Source organism: Setaria viridis, chromosome 9 (genome assembly GCF_005286985.2).
Source record: "Setaria viridis chromosome 9, Setaria_viridis_v4.0, whole genome shotgun sequence".
Classification (NCBI taxonomy): Eukaryota; Viridiplantae; Streptophyta; class Magnoliopsida; order Poales; family Poaceae; genus Setaria; species Setaria viridis.
Genome location: NC_048271.2, coordinates 14248983 through 14275620, shown reverse-complemented (window position 1 = coordinate 14275620; position 26638 = coordinate 14248983). Strand labels below are relative to the sequence as shown.

General features: G+C 46.2%; 3 protein-coding genes, 2 long non-coding RNA genes, 2 other non-coding genes and 1 pseudogene across 7 annotated transcripts; 2 read left to right on the top strand and 6 right to left on the bottom strand.

Moving 5' to 3' along the window:
* The first annotated feature begins 1523 nt into the window (after window positions 1–1523).
* On the top strand, window positions 1524–4739 carry LOC117838070 (glutamyl-tRNA reductase 2). The gene is made up of 3 exons (XM_034717944.2): window positions 1524–2030; window positions 2939–3180; window positions 3309–4739. Exons 1-3 carry the CDS (start codon window positions 1805–1807, stop codon window positions 4440–4442), a joined length of 1602 nt encoding a protein of 533 aa, XP_034573835.1. The 5' UTR covers window positions 1524–1804; the 3' UTR covers window positions 4443–4739.
* Window positions 4740–5305: 566 nt separating this feature from the next.
* Window positions 5306–5416, bottom strand: LOC117841212 (U5 spliceosomal RNA; annotated as a pseudogene).
* Window positions 5417–9664: 4248 nt separating this feature from the next.
* LOC140221375 (uncharacterized) lies at window positions 9665–10947 on the top strand. The gene is made up of 2 exons (XR_011897136.1): window positions 9665–10133; window positions 10210–10947. It is a non-coding gene; the product is annotated as an uncharacterized lncRNA (long non-coding RNA).
* Window positions 10948–13932: 2985 nt separating this feature from the next.
* On the bottom strand, window positions 13933–15464 carry LOC117840695 (uncharacterized). The gene is made up of 2 exons (XR_004637058.2): window positions 14570–15464; window positions 13933–14393 (listed from the first exon to the last, which is right to left on the bottom strand). It is a non-coding gene; the product is annotated as an uncharacterized lncRNA (long non-coding RNA).
* On the bottom strand, window positions 14994–15190 carry LOC117841132 (U2 spliceosomal RNA). Its single transcript, XR_004637165.1, has one exon. It is a non-coding gene; the product is annotated as a U2 spliceosomal RNA (small nuclear RNA).
* An 857-nt stretch (window positions 15465–16321) lies between the features above and the next one.
* Window positions 16322–19377, bottom strand: LOC117837364 (membrane steroid-binding protein 2). Its single transcript, XM_034716973.2, has 3 exons — window positions 18851–19377; window positions 18481–18763; window positions 16322–17007 (listed from the first exon to the last, which is right to left on the bottom strand). Exons 1-3 carry the CDS (start codon window positions 19017–19019, stop codon window positions 16662–16664), a joined length of 798 nt encoding a protein of 265 aa, XP_034572864.1. The 5' UTR covers window positions 19020–19377; the 3' UTR covers window positions 16322–16661.
* LOC117841144 (U2 spliceosomal RNA) lies at window positions 19167–19363 on the bottom strand. The gene has a single exon (XR_004637175.1). It is a non-coding gene; the product is annotated as a U2 spliceosomal RNA (small nuclear RNA).
* A 671-nt stretch (window positions 19378–20048) lies between the features above and the next one.
* LOC117837365 (membrane steroid-binding protein 1) lies at window positions 20049–22745 on the bottom strand. Its single transcript, XM_034716974.2, has 2 exons — window positions 22275–22745; window positions 20049–20683 (listed from the first exon to the last, which is right to left on the bottom strand). Exons 1-2 carry the CDS (start codon window positions 22580–22582, stop codon window positions 20329–20331), a joined length of 663 nt encoding a protein of 220 aa, XP_034572865.1. The 5' UTR covers window positions 22583–22745; the 3' UTR covers window positions 20049–20328.
* Window positions 22746–26638: the final 3893 nt, after the last annotated feature.

Below are 26638 nucleotides of genomic sequence, written 5' to 3'. Positions count from 1 at the left end.
CGGTGAAAACCTAAAGGTCATGGAGTCTCTTTTATGGACTTTAGTCTTTCGATAAAGCCAATAGAGTAAATCTAAAATTTGATTCATTTTTACTAATGAACAAATAAGTTATGTACATAGTTGAGAAGAAACAATCTAATCATGATAATAACTCTTGTTAACAGAAAAATTAAGAATTATTGTCTGAAAGAAAATTCACATGTCCATCCTTGCTTAATATATTGTTGTTCTAATATTTTGGACTACAGGTGAACCAATTTACAAATTGTACTAATTTTATCATTTCACAAGTTGTTAGATCAATCCGTACCCACCTATAAAGTTATTGTACTACATTGAGCATTTTACTAGGTGTTAGATTAATTTGCACCCACCTAACTAGTTGTTGTATGATGGATGTAATTTTTTTTTAAACACGAAAATCCTGCGAGTTCTAAACGGACCGAGTCCATGAATCCACGTCCATACGGATCCAATAGGCGCCGAATATTCCACGTGAAAGGGCCACAGACAGGAGGGCCCCGGGGGGCAGGAGAGTGTGGCCACCACGTCGACACGCTTCGCCATCATCCACACGAGGCTGCGCGTGAGGCGGCCATGCGAACTCGTGTGCCCACCTCGCAGGCCATACAAAAGCCCCGGGGTCAGAGAGATCGGAGGGAGGAGAGAGATAAGGGTTGTGGATAGAAGGGTGCGGCCGCAGCCAATCAGAGGCCAGAGGCCACCACACTCCCGCTACCCTCTCATCCGCCGGCTCATCTCGCCTAACCCACCCCACCAGTGCCAACATGCGGCATAAAAAAAATGTAAGCAAAATACATGGAGGGAAAGATGCTAAGGCCTCCTCAAACTTCCTAAAAATTGTTATATGGAGGTCTGTGTTTTTCCCATGCCACGCCAACAAGGCAGCGACCAACGGTTGATTTTTCGTTGCATCGATGGAATTTGGACAGAAAGTATTGTACACGAAAAATCCACATTGCATTTTGCACTCACTACCATATGAAAATTCGTGGTAAGCGTGATTGAGATATGATTATATATGTGCGGATTTGATGCATGAACGGGTTCATTGTCATAGCTCATAATCGAGCTATTAGTAAATCATGATACTTGTTTCTTTGAACTAAGGAAGAGTTCCATATAGACTTCATCAAATTAAGTTTGTACTCCCTCTGTTTCAAATTGTAGTTTATTTTGGTTAGAAGGTGCATAGTTTTTGCTATGCACTATGTCTAAATGCATAATAATATTTATAAATTTAGAAAAGTCAAAATGACCTACAATTTGGAAAGGAGGGAGTACATGATACACAGAATCTAGCAAAGTTCAGTTTGTGAGAGTAAGAAGTTTAATGCAATAATTGCTGATCAGGAGGGGCTTTACGCAAAATACTTTCTAGCATAGAAAATTCCGGGCCGACCCAAAGACCGAGCCCAAAGGCACCCCACCACGCGTGGGCCCCACACGCCATGCCGCTAGGCTCCGGCGACCCAACAACCCTCCCATAACCTTTGGCTCCAAGCAGCAGCCGAGCCTTTCTTCCTCCTCTCCATCCCCTCCCGTCCCTCGGGCTAACGCGAGGCCGAAACCAATTCCACATCTCCGCCCTCGCTCACCGAGGACCCTCACCAAGAACCACTCCTAGAAGCGGGAGAGAGGTAGAGAGAGAAGCGATAGAAGTTTCTCCTCGCCTCTCTCTCTCTGTGTATCTCCCTCCCTCCGCCTACCTGCCCGCGATTCACGTCGCATTGGTTTGGTTTCCTTGCGAAAGGAGGCAGCTTTTCTGTCTTCCTTGATCTAGATGATGGCGAGCACGACGTCAGCGACCGCCGCCGCCGCGGCATTCGGGGCCGCGTCCGCCGCCAAGCCGCGGGGGTCGCCGTTGGCCCTCTGCCCGAGGGTGACCGCCGGCGGTAGGAGGCGCTCCGGGGTGGTGCGGTGCGATGCCGGCGTGGAGGCACAGGCGCAGGCGGTGGCCAAGGCGGCCAGCATCGCCGCGCTCGAGCAGTTCAAGATCTCCGCCGACCGTGAGTCCTTTCCCCTCGTCTGTCCTCAAATCCGCCGCCGCTGTTTCCTTTCCTGTAATCCTGGGATGCGGGGATTGTGGCGGCCTGGTGAAGTGATTTTCTTGTGCGCGATTTGAGGAATCTTTGGCGTCGCGTCGAGGTTACTGCTGCAGTTGGGATTAGTTTTGGTTTGGTACAGGTCAAAAGGTGTGGGTTGTTTGGGGAAGAAAAAGGGATGGGTGTGAAACTTTGCGTTTTCCTGTCGCAATTTTTTCCTTCACCAAGCTTAACTTGAATTTTCCATGTTACTGCCGTTCGTTAGAAATTTTCACAGCCTAGTTACATGAGTTGAGTAAGATTAGTATGTGGAGTCGGAGACCAGGTCGTGTGGCATCAGAGAGGAGTTGGCTTGTGTCATTTGGAATTGGTCATGGGGATGAGGAAACTGCCCGGCATTCCAATTGAAACATTAATTGGTTTCCTTTCTGAACCGAGTCAAGCAGCCACTAGTGAATTTGGCAAGTTATTTTGGGGGATTTGTTCAAGGGCTAACTGATTGTGGAGCCAATGCTTCACAAATTGGTGGTGTTATCTGTGTTTATATCCACCAAAATAACATGTGGTAGCCAGACAAATGATAGTGAATGCATACAGAACTGCGTTGTCCTTAGGAAAGAGAAATCTAATTTGGACAACAAAGATGTCAAGCATTTTGCACTGAAAAAAATTGAGTCTCTCTCGTTTTGGTCATACTCATCTAGTGTAAACACGTGAAATTCTCCACATAGAATTTGCTTCAATAAAATATCTATGGAACTTCAAGCAATAACATTGATGCAGCTATATTCAGTTTACTTCTACTAGAAACAGATTTTCTCTGTGCAGTGTGCCATGTTTGATAATGTCTTAACTTTTATATCCACTACCAGGGTACATGAAAGAAAGGAGTAGCATAGCTGTGATAGGCCTCAGTGTACACACAGCACCAGTGGAGATGCGTGAAAAACTTGCGGTTGCAGAGGAACTATGGCCTCGTGCTATTCAAGAACTCACAAATCTTAACCATATTGAAGAGGCTGCTGTTCTTAGTACCTGCAATAGAATGGAAATTTATGTGGTGGCTCTGTCATGGAACCGTGGTATCAGAGAAGTAGTAGACTGGATGTCAAAGGTGAGAGTCTGATCAACTATATTTGTTCCATCCAGTCTTCTTTTTTTTTTTCCAGCTTTCCCTTTTGGTTGCTCAAGGACTCCATTTGGGAAAGACGCCCTGATGTGTGCATTTTTTTGGTTTTACAGAAAAGTGGCATTCCTGCTTCTGAGCTCAGGGAGCACCTGTTCATGTTGCGTGACAGTGATGCCACACGCCATCTGTTTGAGGTATCAGCAGGGCTTGACTCTTTGGTTCTCGGTGAAGGACAAATCCTTGCTCAAGTTAAGCAAGTTGTAAGGAGTGGGCAAAACAGTGGAGGCCTGGGAAAGAACATTGATAGGATGTTCAAGGATGCAATCACAGCTGGGAAGCGTGTCCGATGTGAGACCAACATATCATCTGGTGCGGTTTCTGTCAGTTCAGCTGCTGTTGAATTGGCCCTGATGAAGCTTCCAAAGACTGAAGCCCTGTCAGGTAGAATGCTGCTGATTGGTGCTGGTAAGATGGGCAAATTAGTGATCAAGCATCTCATTGCCAAAGGATGCAAGAAGGTTGTTGTGGTGAACCGCTCGGTGGAAAGGGTGGATGCCATTTGCGAGGAGATGAAAGATATCGAGATTGTGTACAGGCCTCTATCAGAGATGTATGAAGCTGCTGCTGAAGCTGATGTTGTGTTCACGAGCACTGCATCTGAAACCCCATTGTTCACAAAGGAGCACGCAGAGGCACTCCCCCCTATTTCTGATACAATGGGTGGTGTCCGTCTGTTTGTCGACATATCTGTCCCGAGAAATGTCAGTGCTTGTGTGTCTGAAGTTGGTTCCGCACGAGTATACAATGTTGACGACTTGAAAGAGGTGGTGGAAGCCAACAAGGAGGACCGTCTCAGGAAAGCAATGGAAGCGCAGACAATCATCACCCAAGAACTGAAACGGTTTGAGGCATGGAGGGACTCACTGGAGACCGTGCCGACCATCAAGAAGTTGAGGTCATATGCTGACAGGATCCGGGCCTCAGAGCTCGAGAAGTGCCTTCAGAAGATCGGTGAAGACAATCTTAACAAGAAGATGCGGAGAGCCATCGAGGAGCTGAGCACTGGCATCGTGAACAAGCTCCTCCATGGCCCGCTGCAGCACTTGAGGTGCGATGGCAGCGATAGCCGCACCCTCGATGAGACGCTTGAGAACATGCATGCCCTTAACCGGATGTTCAGCCTCGACACCGAGAAGGCGATCATTGAGCAGAAGATCAAGGCCAAGGTGGAGAAGACCCAAAACTGAGGCCAGGAAGCAATTTTTCTACACCGTGTATACATACTCTGATTCCCATTTTCTTTTTAATCCTTCGCTTAGCTCCTTCCCTATCGCTGAGATCGCCAACTGTGTCGTGAATTAGCGCCATGGCAGCAGCTCAATCTGTTGAGAGGCAGTGGCAAATTGTCCACTCCAGCTGCATATCTTTGTACATTATTGCTCGAGCTGCTGTGGCAAGAGCCCCATTCTTCTTAAGTTATATACGCTATTTGGACGAATAAACAGGAATCGATCAAGTGTCAGTTGACGCCCTTTTGCATTGTACTTGTAAGCTTGAACTGGTACCGTATACCTCTTACTTTAGCCTCGTATTCAGACTGCTGAACATTAACATTTCTGTAGAGTTTCCCCTGTCAAGAGATCAGAATATAAGATGGTTCGAATCCAGTTATCTGTTGTCTTCTTTTTTTGTTGTTGTTTCTCCAATGTTGATATGTTCTTCCCGAATGTTCATGCATGTATGGATAAACAAATAGCAGAATTTCTCGACGTCAGTCGATTGAAGGTTTGCTTAATCGTCAATCGAATGCCAGTCGTCGAAAACATCACTAATTTGGGGCTAGGCGCTGCCATTTGAGATGGCTTTCTCTTGGGGATTATTCGGATTCAGCAGAAGATCGAGGGCTTCTTCAACGAGAAGAGGAGAAATTGAACAATTTTAAGATTTTGAACAATACAATTGAAGGGCCTGCGGGCGATTCTCAAGTATTCAAGGGTAGAGTGTTCACCTTTAAATCCTGAACCGTTTGGAACCTCCCGGAAGAGAACGTAATTTAATCCGTAAAGAGAAACCTCAAAATTTTGAACAATTAGTTTGTTGGGCGCTTCCTCAAGGAGAAAGCACCCTCCAAAAATTGGGGTATGCTGCTTATTGTGGCGTGCACACGGTATTCTTTAGTAAAAGGCGAAAGAATAGTTCGCTTTGTGCTCACCACGCAGCTGCTTGAGTTCCAAGCCTCCGGCTGCCGCTCTATAAGACGTGTGATCGCTGGGTAATCACCTTCAGACTAAGCAGGGTGGGACTAACCACCGCGGCCGTGACGCCAGGTTGTGCTGCTTTGCCATTGCTAATACCCTCCCGCGTGGGCTGCAGAGCACAGAATTCCTAGCACTATTGGGCCAGCCTTGTAGCCCAATAAAGATGGGTTGGGCTGCTTTGCTGACTAATCACATAGATCGGGGAAACGCACGCTCTTCTTCGGCTTCAGTGCGTCACCGTCTCACGCAGAAGAAAGGGAACCAAGCAGCAGATGCCGGAGTCCGGCACGCCGCCGCCGATCAATGTCGTTTTCCACGCGATCGCGTCACATCGCATCGCCGGCGACCGCGAGGAATCCGGGGGAGAAAAATCAGGGCTCGGTTGGTTGCTGCCGCCTGCTGAGAAATCTGGTGTGCGGATGGAGTTTTAATGACTGAAATCTTAAGGCACGTGGCATACACATGATGGCCAATCGGGACAGATCCACATGCTTATGAAACACTTCGCCTTCGCGCGAGAAATTTTACGAGTTTGATTTCTCTGACAGTGAAGTGTTGCGGGCTGCTGAAATTTCACTCACGTGGCAAGAAAATTTCATGGAAAAAGAAAACGTTTTTTTTGTTCGTTTATGAAGAAAAGGCCATGGCTCTGACTCATCACTGATGGACACCCGTGTACTTTCTACTTTGTGACCTTTGAGCCAAAATCTTCACTGGATTCAATTCCCGAAAATCGGGACCTAAACAATGACTGAAATGATCGATCGGAAAGATACGGAGCACTTTGTGCTCTTCTGTGCCGGTAAAAGACTTCTTTGTCAGGCACTCATGCTAAAGAGGTGACATGCGTGTCTTTTAGCCCAAGTACACATCATGCCTCTGCAAACATCCTTCCTAGCTCTTGGCACACTGACAGAGCAACCGAGCAGAGAGTATGGCCGTGTGAGTGAGAGTCCAGTGTTTCCTTTTGGCAAACCAGTTGTTCTTTGAGATTCATGTGCACTGTTCAATCAAGACTATGCGGTATGTTATAAGAGAACAATCAATCTGTCACGTCACCATTAAATCCTTAGACTTCCATTGGAAAAAGTAGTTGGTGATCCATAACCTTCTCGCTATAAAGCGGCGAAGTATCAGATTTGTGTGCAAAACTTCTGGGCCCAGTTCTTCTTCTTCTTCCCTGATTCCCTCTACCTCACCTTCTCTTCTCTAACATCTCTCTTGAATTGAAGCATCGCATCATGGTGAGAAGATCTCTGAAAACCATGCTAATGCTGCTGCTCATCAGTCTTCTCGTAATGACAGACATGTCAATCGTTAGCTATGGCCGGAGAGTAGCAGAACTGGGTGTCGACGACGGCAGCGGCGGAGGGGGCTTGCCACCGGCCTATTTCTCTAAGCAGGCATCTTCTTCAGCTTCAGGGCGACGCCTTGGTCAATGTTGCAAGCACATGCTCGTTGCGTCCAAGAGGTTGGTGCCTCAGGCGCCAAACCCACTGCACAACGATTTTTTTAATTTTAACCCTTTTAAAACTAAAATTTTATAAATAATCCTTCTCGATCTATATTTCCAAGAAGTAGCACTTTTAGTCACGTCAAACTTTATGGCACCACTAATACTTAAATCGCGCCACATGCAATGACGTGACTAACATGACATAACGGCAGCATGGTGATGACGTGGCATAGCGAGTCACGCCAGCCTCTGCGTGACCAGCTCCCCCTTGGTTGCTCTGGTTGGACCCAAAGTGCACAAAAATGCAGCCTACTTAGCCATATTTCATCTTCCATTCTAATTAGCTAATGATCTCTTAAATTTGTCAAACTTGACAAGCATAATTTATAGAGTATATATGTTCCATTTTAAGTGCTTACACTCCAAAATATGGTTTGAAAAATGAGAAATCCAATTTCTAAATAGGCTAAGCGTTATTGTTGTACACTTGTATCTAAAGAGATCAAACCAAATGATCATAACAACTAACGTGATTAAGGTATGTTGTCCATGGGCGGTCACTGCCATAACTTTTTAGTTCCAATCAATCTCTTCCCTACAGTATGCATAATGTCTTTAATGATCACTGACCGACTCATGTTATTTATAAGCTGGATTGACTCATGCTAATGCTCTCTTAATTCTGTAGGTATAGTTCATTCAGGCAAACGTACACACAGATGTGATTCATTCATGTCCAAAGTTTTTGGCATGGATATATGCAGTCATCTCACTCCAGATTAAAGAAGAAAGGCCTACACGATGAAGAATAATTTCATGTTGTCCCTCCTAGCTGTTTGTTGAGTCCTTTAAACATTATTACTTAAAACTTTAAGTTCTCGTTGAAACTCACATTTACATATACAATCATTATTCGTATAAACGTTGTCTGCATACAGATTACTCTTTCTCCTCTCTACGTTCCGTTTAGCTTTTTCTCTCTGTTTTTTTTTACTATTACGTGCATAAGCTAACGTTCTGTTTAGCTTTCTCTCTGCTTACAACCAATAACACTTAGCCTATTTAGAAATTGGATTCCTCGATTTCCAAACCATATTTTGGAGTGTAAACGCTTAAAATGGAACATATATACTCTATATATTATTCTTATCAAGTTTGATAAATTTAAAGAGATCATTAGTCAATTAGAACGTAAGTTGAAATATGGCTAAGTAGGCTGCATTTTCAACCAACGGGGGGAGCTGGTCACGCCATACTCGCCGTACTCTCTGGCGCGACTGAGTCACGCCACGTGGCGTGGCGTGACTCGCTCCGCCACGTCATCGTCACATCATCGCCACGCGGCTGTTGATATTTGTTCATGCCATTGTGTTATGTTAGTCACGCTATTGCATGTGGCGCGACTCAAATATTAGTCGCGCCATAGAGATTGGTGTGACCAAAATGACTACTTCTTGGAAATAAAGATTGGGAGGAGTTATTTATAAAAATTTAGTTTTAAAAGGGTTAAAATTAAAAAAAATTCCTGCACAACTGACCAGCTCCGGACTCCAGGCTCAGAAACCAGTCTGCACTTGCGACGAGAGAGAGGGATATCAGAGTGATCTTAGAAGCTGTTGTTTTTTCATGAAGTGGTGTAAAACATAGCTTTGTGGAAGTGAAAAGAAGTGCATTGCATTTGGTTCCTCTATGCCTTTTTCGGAGCATTGGAGGTGACGGGGATTTTGCCAAAATAAGTACAGTTTCTGCAAAATTCCAAGGGAATTCCTCCTTTACATAAAGAATCTGGGAAGGGAACTAATTCTCTGCTGTTGTGGTTTTGACACTGTAAATTTCTCCTTTTTTTGAATAATCACTGTAACTTTCTCTACATGCTCAGTTTGCTGCAGTATTTTCAATGTACTTCTCTGTGATACGGACATACGGTGTGACTACGGTTCCATTCTAGTCTAAGACTGTAGCGTACAGGTGTGTTCTTGTCCATTTGCAGAGTAGGAGTAAAATAAGATCAGACCTGCGAATGTGTATGATAGGAATGTGCAATGAGTGATTGATGAGTCAGGCAGTACACTCCAATGGTTCAGAAAAAGCTTCGACATTGTTGATCCCAAAGGTCTCGTTACAGGTAACAGTTTAAAACTTCAAAGCAGCACTGTTCATGTATGATCCAAATGCATACCTTTGTTTAGTCAGGCAGGTGGCAGCTGATAGACTAAGGAAACAAGGAGCAACACATGATAATATATTCTTTTTTCTGACGCTTCTCGTCTTCGAGTGAGCAGCTGATAGATCATTCATCGGAAAATGGCAAAATGAAGAAAAGGTATTTTTCTCTGTTATGAACAAATTGGGAACTATGAGTGAGGAGTCAGAACAAGAGCACATTAAGATGCTAACTGACTAGAACTAATTCCTGAACAGTAACTTGCTGCATTTTTCTCAAGGAGTGAAGATGCTAAACTGCTGACTGATGAAAATTTTGGAACTTCTGGATAACTATGCATCCTTAAAAAATGTTCAGCCATGATGTTCAGTCCTGAAAAATTTGCAACTTCTGGAACCAAGATGGGGCCAAACATGCAAAGTATGATCTCCATTCACTGGATGTTCAGTCAACTTTCAGATTCCAAACGTTTGAAATCCGGCTGCCGTCCAAACCAACCACTCTTTTGGCCTCGGAGCAATCAATCATACAAGCCATGATGTCACTCCATATGAGATGAGGACGCATCTGTCAAGCATTAGACAAGTCCAACATGCATCCAATTATTGGACGGATCCAAACTTGGAGCATGGACGCACCAGCGAACATGTGATGCCCCGCTACTTAGTTCTGGAAGACCGGAACGAAACCTGCAGCCCTTTCAGATCAGCAAAATTCAGAATCAACTTTACTTGCATGGTTGGCTTGAACTCCTCCCATCCACTCCATCTTTCCTCCTCCTCCTCTGCAAAATGATCTCCAGGTCAATGGAGATTCCAGCATGGCGCGTGCTGCTTTTCTTGGCATGCCTACTTGCTGCAGAGTTTGCCGGTTTCAGTCAGGGAGGGCGAATCGTCGCGGAAGAAGACGAGCGACCGGCATATTCAGTGGAGCAGCAGCTCTACAAGGTGCCAAGAACGCAAGAACGTATTGGAAGTGGTTCTCCTCCCGGGCGGATGTACGAAGCATCGGCGAGACCAGTGCCACAAGGCTCAAATCCCCTGCATAACCGATAATTCAGGTGATCTTCCTCCTCCTCTCGTCCGCCGATCAGTATATAGAACAGTAGTTGACAAGGTACCCTCCTTGTTGTTTAGGATTCTAACGAAGAGCATTGGAGAATTGGAGTTCCACCGTTGCCGGTTCCGGCTGGAGCTTGTGCCCCGGTACTTCCCAACTAACGGCTGACGGGTGTGTGGTGGTGCTTCGTCGCCGGCAAGCCGGGAGAGAGCCGTGGAGCTGATGGACGTCTGCATGTGCGCTGTGACCTTTGAGACAAACTCTTTGGACCTAATAACCATGCATGACTAAAATGATCGATCAGAAATTCAGAGTGATACGGTGCACTCTGTGCTCTTCTGTACCGGCAAAGCAGTGCAATGCGTGTCTTTTAGCACTAGTCAAGGACACGTCATGACTTGGCACACTAGCAGAGTATGACCATGTGAATCAGAGTGTGTTTCTTTTTTGGCAAACCAATTGTTCTTCGAGATTCACGGAGCCAAGGGCCAACGAAGGAAAAAAAATGCAAAAAGATGGTGGTCTGCCAGAGAGGGCGCATGGGCCTAAGCGGGACTGAAGCGCAGCGGCCCGTTATCCTTCCACCGTTGGAAGCGGGCGGTATTCGCTGCTCTGTGAAGCCAGCCTCACGCATTGCCCGCCGCTCTAGGTGCCGGGACGCCAAGGCCTTCGCCGAAGCACCCACGGCCCACTACGCAACTTGGAACGGGCGGGCCGCAGATTGCGGCAGCAGACCCAGGCCCAAGCGCCACAATTGGCATCCGCACCACCTTAATGCCCCCGCTCGGGTTACAAGCAGGCGCTAGCTGCTCGGCGAGTGAGGCGCGGAGGACTGGCCATTTAAGTTGGTGCTGTGCTCTGTGAACAGGCGGTGTGGTACTAAACAACAGCAGCGTTGGTTGAGCTGAGGGGGAAGAACGTGAGGAGAGAGTGTCAGGCCAGTTGGCAAAGCTTTATTGTTGGCTTCGTGCGGAGCAACGTGAGCACTGGGCAGAGAGTGGGCTCTTTCTGTGTTTTTGTTGCCTTGGGCCTTTAATAACTCTTCTTAACTTGTGTTGTTGGGCTGAGCTTCCGAAGAATTAATTCTTGCAAGATCAAATTATGTAAAACGCGCGGATATCGTCGAGCGCGTCATCGGCGGGAGCTGCGCACTGGAGACCATTGATACTAATCTCTTGTACCCGGCGGAGACGAAGACCATAGATGTATGGGCGTGGCTCGCGTCGGCCGGCGGCGTGCACCGGGAGCGGGAGCGCTCCCCGCGACGCCGTGACTGGGAACGTGGGTCACGCCGTGATGGGCGGCAGCACGGCGTGGCTGTTCCGGTGGCCGAACCGGCTCCCATTCCACCCCCGCTGCCCGCGCAGCTGCACCGGGAGCATGTGGAAGACGACGTGCTGCAGAACATCTTCAAGATGCAGGCTGCTGCACTCAAGGAGGCCGCGGGTCACCTCCTCGATTCAGTGGGCGCAGCGGGCACGTGCAAGACGGTGACCTCGACCTGCGCCTTGCTTGCAGACTACATCAACGAAGCATGTGCGCTGGCAACACGGCTAGGTATCCTGGATACACCTCTGGCCTTCAGGAATGAAGCCTCGTCCGGCCCAAGGAAGACTGCAGCAGCTCCAACTATCCCTGTGAGTACGGTTTTCAACCGCATCACTGGGGCTCGGCATCCGACCTGCGAACGGGAGGGGAACGTCTCGGTCGCGGAGGTGGAAGCTGCTCTGCAGCGGATGCAATTTGCTGCAGCAATGGACGCCACTGACTGTGGGCGACGGCCTGCCTCGCCTCTTTGTTATGTCTCAGGTTGTGGTCGCTGAACACACCCAGCAAGAGCATCAGCAGGCCTGCGGTGGCTCTGCTATCCTGGAGGATGTGGTGATGGAGGACGTGGTGATGGAGGAGGCTGATGGATCCTTGGAAGAGCACAACGGCGATAGCGATGCGCCGGCCATCGAAGTCTAGGAATGCAAATGTGTTCTTGCCCACTTCCAGAGCAATGATAAGATCAGATCGTTGATATGTATGATGGGTATAGTAAAAATGATGATTGATGGATAAGGGCACAATCCAATTCATATGATATTTCGCATCGATTCCAAAAACCTAACGACATCTTACGTTTAAAACCTCGATACAGTGTTGTTCGTGTATACTCCAAATGCATACCATTCTTTCGTAGGTGGATCTGATAGGTTTGAACAAACAAGATGCAAAAGACACCTTTCCTACCGCTTCTCGTCTATGAGTAGGAGATAATAGATCAGAAAATGACACAAGCAAAGAGATAATATTTTAGCAGGATAATTGGACAAACTTGGAACTAAGTGAAGTCACAAAGACTCTCAACCAGTAAATAGAAAGAGGTAGTCTGGTAATCAATGTTGTTCTTTCCGTATACAAGAGCAAATTGCTCGTCGATCTTCATCTGCTCCTCAGTTGCATTGTGGCTAAGAACTTATGTATGAATGAAGTACTGGAAATATTGGCCATATATACTAAATAAACACTGGAAATTGGGCAAGCTGCTCAAACATTGGAAGTTGCTACAGGGGGATCTGCATACATGATGGAACAATGCATCTCGTTTTTCAACATGAAGACCATGGAACTAGATCATGGATCCATCATATCCAACCATTCAATTTTATAGCAGCTCACAACTCACACCTCAGCAGACATGTAAAATTAAAGCATCATTTCTGCAAGCATTAGACCTGACGTGCGCAAGGAGGTATTCAAATATTTTTTAACTCCCTCAGGAACATTCATCAGCAACTTCATGGTGATGTCCATTCAGCTCAGAACTCAGAACTTAGATGTTTGTTTGTTTTCATTGTGCGTCATCTTCATTCAGCTCGGGCTTAGGATCAAGCTAGCTAGCGCAACCTTCTTCTGCAGGGGCTGTTCTTTTCATGGTTCCCATCTTCACTCCAAGTCGTTCAAGGAGCCGAGCTTGATTTGCGTAAAGCCACCATCCTGCAGCTCAAAGGACATCTTTGACAATGCTCTGCTGGCATTTTTACTAGCAAACATCGCATATAACATATGCTCCACCTGATCCATGGAACATCCTGGAAAAGGGGAAATTGAGTGAAAATTCGTGCAACCTGATCAAAAGATGATGTGTTGTGTTATATATTTTACTGCCAAGGAAAATTTATGTAATTTGATCGGACACATTCTGTTACACTGTTATGTACAATAAAGTACAGAGATAGTATTTGAAGAGACAAGGTGGTTATATAAAAACCTTGAATTGGCTTAAATTAATACAAATATCCATGGAGTGCAGCCATACATTTTACTAAAATCCTAAATGACCAAACGATTCCACCAGGGATCTATCCTCAGAACCTTTACTGAACATGTTTGGTGAAGCATTGGGACTGCACTCCAATCCTCAGAAAAGCTTGATTGCACCTATCTAATGTACTGAACAAGACGTACCTAGCAACAAGTACCCACCTACTTGCCAAGGAAATTGTGGATTTTCCGATCAAATACCTACTATTACCAGTTACTGTTTGTAAGGCACACCCATCCAAAAAGGAACAATTTGACGGTGTCAATTACACTGAGATAGCTACGAGTACAGCATAAAATGTATACCAGTAAGTTTTTTGCCCAGAATATTTGACATGTTCTGTATATGCCCAGTAGAAAATGTACTTTGTTTCAGACAACCCTAAATCACTGCACATATTTCAAACAATTTTGTCTATCAAGTAGAATTGTCCACAATCATGCTATCTAGGAGGACAAATTTGCAATCTTCAGATTTATAGAACATCAAATGAAAAACATGATTATATTCTTCCTGATACCACAAAAGGAACTACTGGCAAGCCATCCTCCTGCAGTACTTTGGCATACAAATCCCAAATCAAACGAAACTAACTACTGGCAGTGGTAGCACACGTTTTAAGCAATCTATGTTCATCAGGTTCAGTTACTCAAACCCAAAATCAACTGTAAGCATGCTATGTGGATTGGCATTCAATAATTGAGCTTGCATGTTGAGCACCATTGCAGACTTGCAGTATGTTTGCAGAATTGCAGACTGCAGTCCACATGTTTTCCTTCATTCCCAAATGTTTTGTTTAGCATCCCATTGACTAGTTGGTCTGGTACATCCGAGGTGAGAGGTTCACCTTTTTGTTTGATTAACCAACAAAAAGAAGCATTTGCAGCAGTTCCCAAAATATGGTCACCAACGAAGACTTTTCAACATCTGTCTGTCCCCTCAGTTGGCAACCTACAGTTTTGACATCCCAAATTAAGAATTTCCAGTGCATTTTCTGATTTTTCATGGTTACCACTGGTCACCTGATCAGAACTAAACTCTGAATGCATTTTAGACATTAGAGGCTACAACCGTAATCGAGTATCACAAAACAAACCACAGATCAGCGCTAGATCGAGATGGAGCACCTGCTCTGAGAGAGAGATCTCCCTCACGGCCATGGGAACTGGGAAGTGGCTTTGTCGGGGTCGGTCGCTGCAGCTCCGACATCTCACCCACCGCCGGCGGCTCCAGAAGTCAAGGCCATGGGAACTGGGAAGTGGCTTTGTCAGGGTCGGTCGCTGCAGCTCCTCCGACATCTCAACCACCGCCGCAGGCTCCGGAAGTCAAGGCGCCAGGGCCGCCAAGGCCTCCAGGCACCAGCCGACGGGGCCGGGCACGGCGCGTGGAGACCCGACGGCTCCGCGCCGGCAAGCGGAGATACGAAGCTGATCCGGCCGGTATCACTTGGGCACAAGCTGTGCCGCCGCAGATGCCCTCCACCTGAAATCAAGTTCGCGTAGAGTACCCCGCTCAAGGTTAAGCTGAAAAATAACTTTGATTTAGATTTGGTTGGGGTGCGCCAGGCCCGGGCAGCAGTGCAACGCCTGGGCGACGCTCGAGGGACCCAGTGGCAAGCCACTGTGGCGATCCCTCCCCCACAAAAAATAAATTTAATATCGAAGTGGACGCATGGTCCACATATCAGATATTAAACTGATAAGAACAGATACTACACTTGATCTTAGCCAAAAGGCCGAGAAAGGTATGCTTTGGAACCGAGTCCTGGGTCGGATTGTATAGCGAGCTGACGCCTTCGTTCGGTCTGGCTGGGCGAGGTGGGACTAAACGGCTACTCGCGCTGGCACGCTGCATGTTCCATGCCCATGCCGGTCGAGTGCATGTAATACGCCGAGGCCCAGCGAGAGCGTTTCCCCCTCTCCTTGTAAGGCCCACGAAAGAAGTAGCCCGTCAGAGCCCAAGACAACATCGATGCCGCTTCTTCTTTTCGGTTCTTTTCATTGCCACAAGGCCCACAAGCTCACAAGTATTTCCTCTTCGATTACCGAGAAGGACTATACATTGCACTCGGAAAGAGGAGGAGCCTAGTTACTTTAGCACATGTCACATCACATGTTTAATACTAATTAGAAATATTAAACATAATTTAATGACTAAATTAATTGCACAGATGGAGTCTAATTCGTGAGACGAATCTATTAAGTCTAATTAGTCCATAATTTGATAATATGGTGCTAATTAGTCCATAATTTGATAATATGGTGCTACAGTAACCATTTGCTAATGATAGATTGCGAATTAGACTCCATCTGTACAATTAATTCTGTAATTAGACTATGTTTAGTCCTTCTACCATGTGTGGATAGTGGACTCAAAAGGATTGACGAAAGTCTTAGTCGGATTCACGTGATCAGACCTTGCTGCAACGAACTGCCGCCGGCTTGCTTCATCTCGGCATCTGGCAGGCGAAAAATTCCGTTGCGCATCTGATGAGCCTCTAGGATCTAGCTCAACTGCTCAAGGTGAAAATTCTGAATTTCAGAGGAATTGGTAATTTTCCTCCAAACTTGGTGATATTCCAAACAGGCAAAAATATGGAGAGCACACAATTCTGGAGTGTCATAGTGAAGTCTCTTCAGTCCATCTTTAAGACAATATGAGATGGAATCAAGTGATGCGTGTCAGAAACTGCTGGTACTAATTGTGAAGCAGTTGCAGCACGCCACTACCATGTGTCGAAAACCTAACATCTGATTCATATCAAACTCGTTAGTTTGAAGAGTAAGATCAGATGATGATGCGTATGGGATCAGCGAATGATGATCAGTTGCTGTGTATGGTCCAACTGCATACCATTGTTTAATTAGACAGTTGGCAGCTGACAGATTAAAACCCGATTCAAATGGAGATAATGTCTTTTTGGAGCTATGTGAGCCAAGGAAAAAAGAAAAGAAAAGAGATAAGTTGTTCCATCACGTGTGCATCTTTTTTCTTTTTTCGTTTCTGAACATGAACATCACTGAGCTAGAACACCTCTTCATATATTCTTATCCAACCATTCCATCCTACTGAAGAGTACACATCTACTATTTCTTCCGAACATCCATGAAGCACCGCGTTCGGTTATTCCTAAATTCTAACTCCCTTTGGGACACTATCAGTAGTGCCCCGGCTTCCATTTGGTTCTTCCCCGCGTTGCTCAGATGTCTGTGTTTCCTTTCATGGTGCTTCGTCGTCAATCGGCTCGGGCTCCAGGTCAGGCTCAGCCTCAGCCTCAGCCTCAGCCTCAGCCTCAAGCACAGGCATAGGCATAACTTCCTCCCGTATTTCAGGCGAAATGCCAGCATAACCCTCTTCTGCAGGCGCTGCCCTTCTTACGGTTCCTACCTTCACATATTTGCTGGTGAACTTGTACTCCCAGTCATTCAAGGAACTGAACTCCATTGGTGTAAGGTCAGATATGTCACCATTTAGATCCTGCTGTTCGAAGGACATCTTGGCCAAGGCCCTGCTGGCGTCTTTACCAGCAAACAACGCATATGCCCCACCAGGTCCATAGAACATTCTGCAGAGTTCACAGACAGCAAAAGATATTGTCATAACTCATCATCAGTGTCAAACACAATGCATTATGCATGGTAAATACAGTGTAATCTTAAAGATAAAGACAGTAGGTGAATATGAAGACTTTGAATAGACACAACATTAACGCAAATGTCCTTGCATTGGAGTGCAGGAATATATTTAAATTTTGTAATGGTTCACAACAAAATCCATGGTATTTGCGTGTTATTTGAACTGCAAGTCTGCAAGGGGTATGTTATCTAATTATTCTCATCGGAAAAAAAAAAGGCTTATTCATGCCTCATCCTCCAGCAAGCTAAATGGGAAAAAAAATCCAGTGCAGCTTATAACGTTTCAGAGGAATTGTTGCTCTCCAAGAGCTTACAGTAGTACCACATGAAAGTAATGATTCGATCAAAATATAAATTATTAGGTTAGAGTGTTAGACGACAATGAGATATGAGACTTAGATATTTATCACATCAAAAGAAAGGTGAACCAACTAAGTTCCTTCAGGAAAAAAAGATCAGATTTAGGATTGGTAAACACATGTCCAGTAGAAATTAAGCAGAATATGCTGGTGTTGTTGGGACAGTCCTAAACACGTCCTAATTGCGGCACACATCTTTCACACGAGTTCACGTTTCCAAATAAAAGTGTCCCTGGTTCAACTATCTATGAGGAGAAACCAGTGAGCTTCAGATTTTATAGAACACAAGATAAGGACATGTTCTGATGTTCTTACCAATAAAACCAAAGGATAGCATGGCAAGAAAATAAAATGAAAAAAACATGATTGCTGCTGATATCAGAGAAGAAAGTACGGTACCCATACATGGCATAGCATTGTACAATTCAGTACCAAATTAATCATTCAAAGAGTGTTAGTACTATTACTATGAGTGCGATCAAAAAAAGACCATCAAACACTATGTGGATTAGCTCAATGACTGAACCCAGATCAATCCAAGACATACCATGTAGATTTACACTCAATGACTGAACCTACATGCCAAGCATCAGAACCTCCATCACAATACAATTTGCATTGTATTTGCAGAATTGCATGACAGCACGACATCAGTTTTGACTGGACAGAAAGCATACTGAAAATCCACTCACCAAAACAAAGACATTTCAAACATACTCTCAATCCACTTGGTCACAACGTACAGTTTTTTGACATCCCAAATTCAGAACATTGCCTGCTTCATTTCACAAAGTAGGGCAAAAGAACTCTTCAAATTAAGAGCACTGCTTCTTATTTTTCATGTGGCGTTGTTGTCTACAGCAGCAAGTTCTACAAATTAAGGGTATGAACCATTGAATAACTATCATTGAACAGTCGATCAGAACAAAACTCTGAATAAACTTAGAAGCAACAACCATAAACGACCATTGAAAAGCAGAGCAACGTTGCAACGGGATGAATGAAGAATTAGAGGCTCAGGTTTGATGGAATCAAGGAAGCAACCTGCTCTGGGAGACGTCATAGATCTGCCCCTTGATGGCCATCAGCAGTGGCTTCTCGGGGTCGGACCCGTCGTACTGCTTCAGCTCCTCTTCAGTTATCTCACCCACCTGCACCGGCTCCGGCACTGGAGGCGGCGGGGCCGTCTTGGTCTCCAGCCGCTGGGGTTGGGGAGGGCGCGGCGCAAGGAGACCGGACCCAACCTTGTAGATCGCCACCGCCGCAGCCACGCCGGCGAGCACGGCGAGAGGCGGCGCGCCCTTCGCGGCCTCCCACAGCTCCGCCACTGCGGCACCCACCCACCCCGTCAAAACCGTCAGATTTCGGAGGCGAATTCCACGCGAGAGATTGAGGCTTCAGTGCAGGAGCTTACGCTTCGCCGGGACCTTGACGCCGCCCTGCCCGGCGCTACACCGCACGCCCCGTGACGGGAGCCGGCTGCGGCGAACACCAGGGAGAGATACGGCCGCAGTCGCACGCCGCCGGCTGGTCGGAGACGAGGCGGAGAGCGCCGGTGCGGTCACGACGGAGCAAGACGCCATTCAGAACAGTGACTACTGAACACCCGCTGCCAGCAGGAAAGATCTTGTCTGCTTCCCTCTTTAATTCAACTGAAGCAGCACCTTTCACACAATTGCCGTTCACACTCTTTGCGAGTGATCAGAAACCAAAATTTGATTTAGAATTGGTTGGGGTGCGCCAGGCCTGAGCAGCAGTGCAACGCCTAGGCGACGCTCGAGGGACCCAGTGGCAAGCCACTGTGATGGACCCTCCCCCACAAAAAATAAATTTAATATCGAAGTGGGCGCATGGCCCACGTATCAGATATTAAACTGATAAGAACAGATACTACACTTGATCTTAGCCAAAAGGCCGAGAAAGGTATGCTTTGGAACGGAGCCCTGGGTCGGATTGTATAGCGAGCTGACGCCTTCGTTCGGTCTGGCTGGGCGAGGTGGGGCTAAACGGCTACACGCGCTGCTGCGAACTCTCTGTCGATCGGGCACTGGCCTGTGATGGGCCGAAACCTAACGGGTGTAAAGGCCCACAAGTAGAATAGCGCGTAGAAGCCCAAGAAAGGAACCTAACCCCTCTGCTTCCTTTTTCTTTGACGTCGGGTTCGTTCCCAAGTACGTGCCGCATCTACATTTGTTCGAAAAACATTTTACTGATCATCTCAAAAAAATATTTACGATTGATCTGTTCACAGAAAATATTGACATAAAAAGGAGAACATAAGAGTATATCTGCAGTACTGGCCACGGACTTTGGCGACACTGCACAGGACTAGCGTAACTTCGGGGAAGGGGTGCCATCGGTATCAATAATATCTACATCAATTCAAACAGAGACCGCTCCTTTGTCGTATGTTGAATTGACAATGCCAAACATGAACTTTCCCATGCGTGGTTTTGACCCAGCGTCAGTCTTCTTGACAAGAATTTTCACGACGCATGATTTCCACAAGATTCCCATGTGGTGGAATCTCGCAAGGAACCCATATCACAAGTTTTTGCATTCCAACCCAAATCATGGATGCTGCTTCTCTGCTTTGTATGGGGGAAAGAAAATGCAGCGCATGAAACTATCTTACAAGAGCGCCTATTATCCACGACACGATTGAGTACATTACTACATTAACAGAGGTAGGGGGTGCACAGCCGGATGTCTTTGTACTCCAAATTCCCAATGACCGACTATAATATAAATCACCAGCACCTCCAGGGCCATGGAGCTGGTACAGATCACATATCCAGATTACACAGCCTATGTCACTGACAAGAGGACGGCAGGGCCCTGACATCCAACATGTCCATTTATTGCAGCATATGCAGGGAGCTCTGAAACGCTCTAGCTTTCCTTGGCTCCTTCGACAGCGGCAGCTTCCTTCTCCTTCACCTCCTCCGCAGCTACCTCCCTCGGCTTCTCTTCGGTTGCTGGTGCCTCGGCGGCGGTCTCACTGGTTTCAGCAGCTGAGCTTGCGGTGTTGCCCTCTTCACCAGGGACGGTCTTCTTGACAGTACCGACCTTCACATACTTGCTCATGAACTTGTATTCCCAGTCCTGCAGGGCGTCCAGCTCAAAGGGACCAAGGCCAGAGATGTCACCGGTCAAGTCCTGTGGCTCGAAGGACATCTTGGCTAGGGCTCTGCTGGCGTCTTTACCAGCGAATAGAGCATAAGGTCCACCAGGTCCATAGAACATCCTGCGTAGTGACAGTAAAACAAACAAAATAATTATATAATGCAATATGTAAGTAAAATGTGGAAATAAATAAGAATCAATATGTAAGAGAACTTCACATCGCATTTCTGGGCACAAATTAATCCAAACATATCAAAATTAGCACAGCTATTCTTGAATACAGTATGCATGCATCATGTAACATGACCCCTCACCAAAAAGGCTGCATGTGTTTTGCATGGACAGCGGTGCAATACAGAAATGATTGTGATGGATAGTGCGTGCACTTTTGAGGATAGACCTGCATATGATATAGCAGATCCAAGAACTTAAAAATATTATCATCTGCCCACAAAAAAGGGGTAAACCAGCAACCACATCTCGCATACCAAGGGATAGATAAAGAGCAATCACAAATCTTATTCCATTCCTGTACCTAACCACCAGAATATTACAAAATACAGGAACAGGAAAGGGGGGAAACAACTTTCACTAATTCTTCAATTGCCGACTGAAAAGCACATAGTGAAAGTGGCTTCTGCACATCCAGCATTCAGGCACAGCTGCTAGCCTGCTAAACATTTGGTATTCTCACTTATTATAAACATGGGATCTCTATATTCAATCAGGCGATCGTTACCAAATATACTTGCAACTCTAAAGCCCCAGCTGGCACACAGTCAACAGGTACTAAAAAGATTATAATCAAGTATACAAATGATTACGATATATCAAGCTTTATAAACATCCAAAGTTTGTACGAAGAAAAAGGCAGGAAAAACAACCCCAACAAGCATTATGGAATTGATGTCAAGACCCCAAATGTCCGCTGTGAGCCCGCGATTCCACCCACTACAAGAACTTATCATCCCCTAGCTAGCATTGTGGGATTTCATATTACACAACTAGCAATCAATCAAACATTACCCATAAATTCTGTAAATAGCAATGTTTTGAACTTGATGAGCAGAAATACCAGACGGTTACAAGCGTTACAAATCATCAACACGGTAAATCATTACTAACAAACAAAAGTGCAATTGATAGGTAGTTTCCATATCTTGTTTCAACCAATCGATGCACCCACGCAACTGAAACCCCAATAGAGACAAAACATTTAACGAGAAATTCCAGCAGAATTTATTACCTGGATTACTCTTGTCAGCCAGGAAGATGGAAACAACCAGTTCAAAGACCTCAAATACGACAAGACATTCAATTGCCTCACATAAACTCAAGGAAATATATCATCCGGATCACTCCAATCATCGGTAAAGACAAATCTACAGTTGCATTGGAAAACTTGGGCAAGAAGTAGCTTCCTATCACTGAATTGATGGCTTAATCGTTATGTGCTAATCGGCAACCCTACTCAGTCAGGTCACGGAAATAGTACTGACTACACAACAAAACACGGCAATTATGCGACCTCATAAAAAATCATAAGTAACAAGTAGTATCAGCTGTTTCTTGTATACGACCCAATCGATCGACAATCATACACGGACTCGGCTACAGTAGAATCGGGCAGCTAGCAAAATCTAAGCCTTAGAACAAAACGACGGATGCATCGAAACAGGAGGGGAGTGAGGGTTTTGGTGCAGGGAACAGACCTGCTCTGCGTGACGTCGTAGATCTGGCCCTTGATGGCCATGAGGAGCGGTTTCTTCGGGTCGGAGCCGTCGTACTTGCGGAGCTCCTCCTCTGAGACCTCCCCCATCTGCACGGGCGGCGGGAGCGGCTCCGCCTCGGGCTCCTCCCGCGGGCGCGGCGGCGGCGGGGGCGGGGGCGCGAAGAGCCCCGACACGACGTGGTACAGCGCGGCCGCCACCGCCACGGCCGTGAAGAAGGCCGCCGGGGACAGCCCCGTGTACGCCACGATCGCCTGCTTCAGCGTCTCCCACAGCTCCGCGACCGCCATCGCTGCCTGCTTCGCTCCGGTCTGGCTCGCCGGCGACAGGTGCGACGACGATGCGCTATCCTATCGTCCTCTCCCAGTCCCCCACTCTGACTTCCGGGGGAGCGGGGGGTAGTCTGGTCTTTTCGGGCTCCTAGTGTGGGAGGGGAAGGGATCGGAGGAGGCGGAGCAAAATATCCGCAGCTTTTAAAGGGGAGACTGATGAGGCGTAAAAGGGGTGAGCTCTTTCCGGGGACGTCAGAAGTGGCGTAGGTAGCCTGACGAGTGGGTCCGCGAGTTCAGTCAGACCCATGACTCCATGATGAGTCGGGGTGCAGCGGAGATCTCGAGGTGTATCTTGGGTGATCGAATCGCCTCGGATCCGGGGACCCTGATCCGTCTCGTTTAGGCGAGCCTCTCGAAATTTTTGCTAGCACTCCGTACATATGATTTGCCTTTTCTTTGCAGGTATATAATTTGCACAAATACATTTTGAAGATTTGTATTTGTGCAAGGATTTACTTGCAAGTTGGAAAGAGTTCTACTCTGCACACGATTGATGCCAAGTGGGAATTGAAGGATTCAACGAAGGCTCTAGAATTACCAACAGGGTGTAACTGCATCACTCCTAGTCTCCTACGTACTCCTATTTGCCATATTGAGTGTTCATCGAACAAGAAGTGCTGCGAGACCCTTCTGCGCTTTGTTTCACAAAAATGGTACTGTTAGCGCGGCAGCCAGCCTCTAGAACATTCGTGTTGACGGTGTAGCTGACGACAGCCACAGCCTTTGGGGTCACAGTGACACTTTAACTATTTTTTCTTTTAAAAGGTTTTTAAGTACGCAGTGCTTCTTGTTGTCTTCTTTAAGACATACACTAGTAGCCCATGGACGGCGCTTTTGGATACTAGTGATGCTATTTTTATTTTTATTTTTAAAAAAATGAATAGTGATGCTGTTCCAATGGAGCTATCAGGCCCATCTGTAGCTGTTCTTGAATGGCCGTTGGCCAACACCCATCATGCTCGGACAAGGGAGCGCGTGGCAATGGCCAATGGCCATGGTGATACTGCGGAATTTCTCCTGTGTCCTCTTCGGCTTTCTTTCCGGTTACTGCTCTCCCTCCCCCTCCCCCCTCAAGCAAAAACCAAATGATTTTGCTAAAAACTTAGACCTGTTCGCTTCAGCTTATAAACCAGCTGAAAAGTTGAAACGACTGATTTGTTGTGAGAGGAAAATACTGTTTGGTGGCTGATAAGCTGACTGAATAAGCTGAAGCGAACATGCCGTTAGAGAGTCGTTTATATAAATTTTTTAGGGCATCTAGAATCAGGGGGTGTTTGGATCTTTAGTTGTGACTAAAATTCATGTCACATCGAATATTTGAAGGCTAACTAGGAGGACTAAATATGAGCTAATTATAAAACTAATTATATAGATGGAGACTAATTCACGAGACGAATCTATTAAGCCTAATTAATCCATCATTAGCACATGTTTACTGTAGCATCACATTGTCAAATCATGGACTAATTAGGCTTAATAGATTCGTCTCGCAAATTAGTCTCCATCTGTGCAATTGGTTTTGTAATTAGCCTATATTTAATACTCCTAATTAGTATCTAAACATTCGATGTGACAGGAATTTTGAGGTGCTAAAGAAACAAACATGCTCTCATTTATACGGTCCCATGTCTGTCATGCATGTCGCCGTCGGCAGCTTCGGCTCTCGCTGTTTCGAACTGACCTGGCAGCAAGTCTTTTCTGTTTCTTTTTTTTAAAGAGGAGCAGCAAGTCCTTTTTGAGACCAGACACAAGGGGGAAAAGCCCATTGACCGACAAGTAGCACAACGGCAGCCCAGCCCAAAGAATTGAACTTTTCTTTTGTGAAACAAATGAGGACGTCGGCTATTCGATCAAACGCGTTACGTCCGCTCGGCCAGTTCAGACTTGGGAGGGGGCGGCGGACCTGACGATGGGAGACGCCGCCGCGGCGTCGATGGGTGGGCGGAGGAGCTCGCCCATTTCTCCTCCACGAACCTTTCCATGGCCGCGAAGCTGGACAGGCAGATGGGCACGGCCCACGGCAACGCCGTCCTCGCGCACCGGCGTTCTTGAACGGGACGAGGAAGCTGGCAGCAAGCACTGGCCGCCCGCCGTGCGCTGCTGCCAGCTGATGCGCGCAATGAGGTTGCGACGATGCGTGCCGCTGCTAGTTCTGGGCTTCTGGCTTTGGTTCGCCGAAAGGGAGGAGCACCGTGGCGCATACACACACGGCGGTACGTACGCAGCACGCTGGAGCACTTTTTTTTTTGGTTGCGAGGCCGCGAGGGAACAGCTGGAGCACGTCGTTGTTCACTGGCGATGAAGATGAACGCGGTTACGCGGACGAAACAATACAAGCGCGGTCTTGTGAACCCGTGGTGCCGCCCTGTTTCCCTGGATGTTCTGCGCATCGTTTGTGTGTCCGCTGTGAGTGTGGCGATGCGCGTGGAAGAAGATGAATACTGTGAGCTCGGGCTGGCGCTTGTTGAATTGAATCATTTGCATGCACGTCATTACACACCACATCATGAGTCATGACATGCTAATCGGATAAAAAAAAATGCATTTGCTCTCCCATCTCTCTTTATACCTCCATTCCTTGTCAGTTGTCACAACACAACTTTTCTGATGTTAGAGCAAGTATTCAAAACCGTTGCGTAAACTTTTGCCAATTTTACTTTGAGTTTTTTTTATCATTAAATCTCAGGTGGGAACGCTAAGCTCATTCCACCGTTGACCTCTTACAAAAAGCACTACATCCAAAGGATAGACAAGGAGAAATAAAGTACTTTAGATATCATGTTATGTCACATATGCTCAGCATATTCAATTATCACAAGGGTTGGGAGCACACCGATGTCAAGTACTTCAGTCATGAAAACTGAATGCTTTGCTTTCGCCATATACACATATCGACTAAACGTTGCCCCTTTAGTCAATACTCCCTCCATCCCAAATTACTATTATTTTGACTTTTTAGATATATAACTTTTACTATGCACCTATATATATTATGTCAAGATACGCAGTAAAAAATTTATATCTAGAAAAGTCAAAATGAATAGTAATTTGGGACGGAGGGAATACTTTTGTACTTGTCGAACCTCCTTAGAAAAATGTCAAACACGTTTTAGATATGCCTATTATTTAAGTGTGCCGTGTGCGGATGCACTTAGCTTATTGATAACGATAACGACTTGGCCACCTCACTAATTCATTGACGATGTTGCTAACAACGAGTGGCTGCTTTTGAAAAGGAGTGATGCTATCTATTTGTTTCTTGGCCTATTATTGATGATGTTGCTAACAACAAGGGGAATCATCAATCAATAATTTCAAATTTTCAATCAGCTACAAAAAATTTATATAACCTCAGACGATAACTAGGGTCCCGTTTGATCGGACGTTGGATGCTAATTAGGCTTATTAAATATAAGCTAATTACAAAACTAATTGCACAGATGGAGTCTAATTCGCGAGACAAATCTATTAAGCCTAATTAGTCCATGATTTGACAATGTGGTGCTACAGTAACCATTTGCTAATGATGGATTAATTAGGCTTAATAGATTCGTCTCATGAACTAGTATAGGGGTTCTGCAATTAGTTTTATAATTAGCTCATGTTTACTCCTCATTAGTAGTATCCGAACATCCAATGTGACACTGCTAAAATTTAACATATAGTATCCAAACACCCCCTGGAGATAGGGAAAAACATGGAACCAATTCCGCGAAAAAATCTCACAAATAGACCCCTGGCGAAACCAATTCCGAAAATGGACCCTCAGCTTGGCGCCAGGATGGCTGGCGCCAAGGTATAACGTTTTGGCGCCAGCCGTCCTGGCGCCAAGGTCCCTCCGCCGTGCCTCCGACGTGGCGCCGTGGACGCTGACGTGGCCCGAGGCTTGGCGCCAAGATCCATGGCGCCGAGCCTCGGCGCCAAGATCTGTGGCGCCAAGGCTCGGCGCCAGGCCTCGGCGCTAAGATCTGTGGCGCCAAGCCTTCAACCATAACGGGCCCCCTTCCTTTTGCG

Coding starts and splice junctions, on each gene's coding strand:
- LOC117837365 (XM_034716974.2), bottom strand. CDS start 22,582: ATGGCGGTCGCGGAGCTGTGGGAGACGCTGAAGCAGGCGATCGTGGCG. Junction 20,684..22,274: donor TACGACGTCACGCAGAGCAG/GTCTGTTCCCTG, acceptor GTCACTACGCAG/GATGTTCTATGGACCTGGTG.
- LOC117838070 (XM_034717944.2), top strand. CDS start 1,805: ATGATGGCGAGCACGACGTCAGCGACCGCCGCCGCCGCGGCATTCGGG. Junction 2,031..2,938: donor GTTCAAGATCTCCGCCGACC/GTGAGTCCTTTC, acceptor ATCCACTACCAG/GGTACATGAAAGAAAGGAGT. Junction 3,181..3,308: donor TAGTAGACTGGATGTCAAAG/GTGAGAGTCTGA, acceptor TTGGTTTTACAG/AAAAGTGGCATTCCTGCTTC.
- LOC117837364 (XM_034716973.2), bottom strand. CDS start 19,019: ATGGCGTCTTGCTCCGTCGTGACCGCACCGGCGCTCTCCGCCTCGTCT. Junction 18,764..18,850: donor CGTCAAGGTCCCGGCGAAGC/GTAAGCTCCTGC, acceptor TGGGTGCCGCAG/TGGCGGAGCTGTGGGAGGCC. Junction 17,008..18,480: donor TATGACGTCTCCCAGAGCAG/GTTGCTTCCTTG, acceptor TGAACTCTGCAG/AATGTTCTATGGACCTGGTG.